Below are 3,336 nucleotides of genomic sequence, written 5' to 3'. Positions count from 1 at the left end.
ATAGTTATATTAAATATATATTATGTAAAACATTTTTAAGTTTGATGTAAACATATATATATATAATGTGGTTAAACTCTTATTATTATATATATATGTAAATATATTATCTTTATCAGCATAGTTAATGTTCTATAGAAAAAAATTTTAATTTAAGTGATGATCTCTATATATTTTGGTTAATACTTAGTAGTTATAAATAAAAACACCAAAAAGAAAATTATTATGAATAATGAATTTTATTTTATATTTACCACTTTTGATTTGAAAATATTATCCGTGAGTTTACTTTCAAATTCCAGCAATGTTTCATCTGTTTTTAACGGAAGTATTTTATTTAGATAACTAAGAAAATCATCTTCAAACAAAACATTTGCTGAATTCCCAATTGATAAGTTATTATTACTAGAACTCATATTTAAAATCAATTCTTCAAGTTTTTCATTTTTTTCAATCAATGTTTTTATGTCATATTTCATATTTAAAACATTACGATATAGTTTGTGAAGAATATCTAAACAGAAAAAAATTAAAAGTGCATAAAAGATTGAAATCGTTATTATTTTCAAAAATTAGAATGTTTTTACTTTCCATAAACAATATTTTTTTTAAAAAGAAATTGAATAATAACAAATTACTTTATAGTTTAAATCAATAAAATTTATAAAGTGAATTTTTTAAGTTAATATAGTTCATACCATGATAAAGAAAATTTACTTTATCATGGTTCATACATTATTGAACATAGTATTAATATTTTACAAACCCAAAATTTGTTAAAGGTATTTCAAGTTCAGTTTAAATTTTAAAGCATTAATAATAGTAATATAATTAACCTTATGTTTACCATTTTTATCAGACAAACTTAATACAGATGTATTTGATGATAATCCAAGTACATTTGATTGCGATTCAGTAATTCCTTTACTTCCAACAGTTGCAGATATCTTAAATGGTGAAGATGGAGTTGAAATGATTTTTGATGGTCCATAGAAATCAGATTGTGAGTTATTATAAATTCTTCACTTTCAACATTCGATATTTTAAATGGCGATGATGGCGTTGAAATGATTTTTGTATGGTCCATAGAAATCAGATTGTGAGTTATTAAATTCTTCACTTTCGACATTCGATATTTTAAATGGCGATGGTTGCGTTGAAATGATTTCTGATGTTCCATAGAAATTAGATTGCGATTTAGTTATGTCATCATCACTTCTAATATTTGATACTACAGTTGATGACTTTAAAGGAAATTTTGTTGGTTCAGATCCTAGAATAAATTATACAGAACTATTTAAATTATTTATTAGGTACCAATTACAAATTAATAACTATATAGTTATACACTATACATACTACATACCTATTATTTTTGGAAATTAAAAATTATAGGTAAAATGTTTTAAAAAAATATTGTATTTTTTTTTAATGAATATTTTGCAGGTGAACTATTGTTCACATAATAATAAAGTAGTATAATTTAGTTAATCACTATACAGGATGTAACAAAAAAACTGCCTATAACTTTTGTTTTAATCAATATTTAAACATTTTTTTTTAACTGTATGGTAAGTTGGAAAATTTGATTGTGAAAACATTTATCTAAGTCAAGTCAGGTTTATTTTATAAAATTCTTAAAATATCAATATATTTGTGGAGCAAGTCACTCATTCATTTGAAAAGTAAGTAGCACACAATATAACATTTTCATTCAATTTATTTTATAATTTTTATCATTCAAAATAAAAATTGTATGCTATAAATGTAGCACAAGTGTCTATACATTTAATCAGAACAAAATTATTATTTCATTATAGTCAGTTGTTTCTGTTACACTTCCTGTATATTATATACCACCTACTTACAACTTTTAACTTACCAGTAAGTTTTGGTAGCTTAGTATAATTGCTCAATGAACTCTGACTGTGATTTTTCGTATCAAATATGAGTTGTTTTCTTACTTTGGAACTACGTTGATAATTATTTAATTGGCAATACAGGAGCAGACGATACTTTGTGTGTCTCTATAATAAATAATACCAAGAAACATAATTATTAATATTTAAAATGTCTAAAGAATTATACCAAAAATTAAAATTATAACCATAATCTATATTACCAGAGGGTCTTTGATCTTCATGTGGATGAAAATTTGGATCTGTATTGTTATCATCGCTTTCAACTAAAAACATACATTTTAAATTTTTGATTAGGTATGAAGATTTTTTTTAATTAAAAATAATACCAATAATAATATTATTGAAAATAACAAACAATGAATTTCACTGCATGGACTCCATTGTATTTTTGTGTCTTCATTAATTTTAATTTTTTTAAATTTTTTTATAGTATTAAACGACTTTGAATTATTTTCTTGAGATGACTCATGAGTTGATATGTCAGAAGTATTCTCTGCTTTTTTTGCCTTTTCTCTTGCAATCAAATAAGTGTCTAAAAAAATTAAAACAAAAACTGTAAAGATACCTATAATATATTTCTTTATCCACATATTTATTCAAAATAAAACTATATACCTACTTAAATTATATAATCAACACATTTTAATACATACCAATATTTTTTCCTAACTTCCGAGCAGGTAAATAATCAAAGTCGACTTCATTAGGTTGAATTCTACGGTCTAAAAATTTTTTATAATTTTTTTTTGGCCACGCACACTTATTTTTTTGAAACCAGTATGCTGGTACAGCTTCTACTGATTCGTCATCATCAAAAACAACAACAGACCACATTTTCTATAATCAAAATATAAATTCCTTATTTAATAATAAAATGTTTCTTCTATAAAGTTTAATATATTAACGGTTTTTTTAAATTGATTTAAATTATATCGTTGGATAAAAAAATTATTAATTTATTAATTTTCATTAATATTAGTTTATTTTACAATCAATTAAATTAAATTATATGATATATATGCTAAATGTCATACAATATAACCATAAGGTATCTTAAATAATATTAAATTTTGAATAGCATAAGTGTTATAGAGCCAAAAGAAATAATAATAATAGAAAGACATAAAAAGACATAATAATAAATAATTATAATGGTGGTTATGAAAGTAAATACCTACTTATGGATAATAATATATGTACTTATAGTTATTTGTAATTCTTAAAATATAATTAATATAATATTAAATTAATCATAATACATTATCATACAGTATGCTTATATATTATCTAAAACTGGTATATGATTTTTAGTGGAATGTAACAATGGAAGTAAAATCTGTTCATTATTATGAGACATAAGTATCATTTTTTTGTTGATATCATTAATATGATACCAAATAAGCTCATTGGATAA

General features: G+C 22.4%; 1 protein-coding gene across 1 annotated transcript; it reads right to left on the bottom strand.

The window, feature by feature from the left end:
* Nucleotides 1-257: 257 nt before the first annotated feature.
* Nucleotides 258-1,087, bottom strand: LOC115035028 (the record flags this gene model as incomplete). The annotated part of the gene is made up of 3 exons (XM_029492661.1): nt 1,053-1,087; nt 848-1,020; nt 258-514 (listed from the first exon to the last, which is right to left on the bottom strand). Coding segments are annotated over exons 1-3 (465 nt in total), but the record flags the coding sequence as incomplete, so codon positions are not given.
* Nucleotides 1,088-3,336: the final 2,249 nt, after the last annotated feature.

Source organism: Acyrthosiphon pisum, unplaced genomic scaffold (genome assembly GCF_005508785.2).
Source record: "Acyrthosiphon pisum isolate AL4f unplaced genomic scaffold, pea_aphid_22Mar2018_4r6ur Scaffold_4035;HRSCAF=4580, whole genome shotgun sequence".
In the NCBI taxonomy this organism is placed as follows: domain Eukaryota; kingdom Metazoa; phylum Arthropoda; class Insecta; order Hemiptera; family Aphididae; genus Acyrthosiphon; species Acyrthosiphon pisum.
This window is presented reverse-complemented; position numbering and strand designations above follow the sequence as displayed.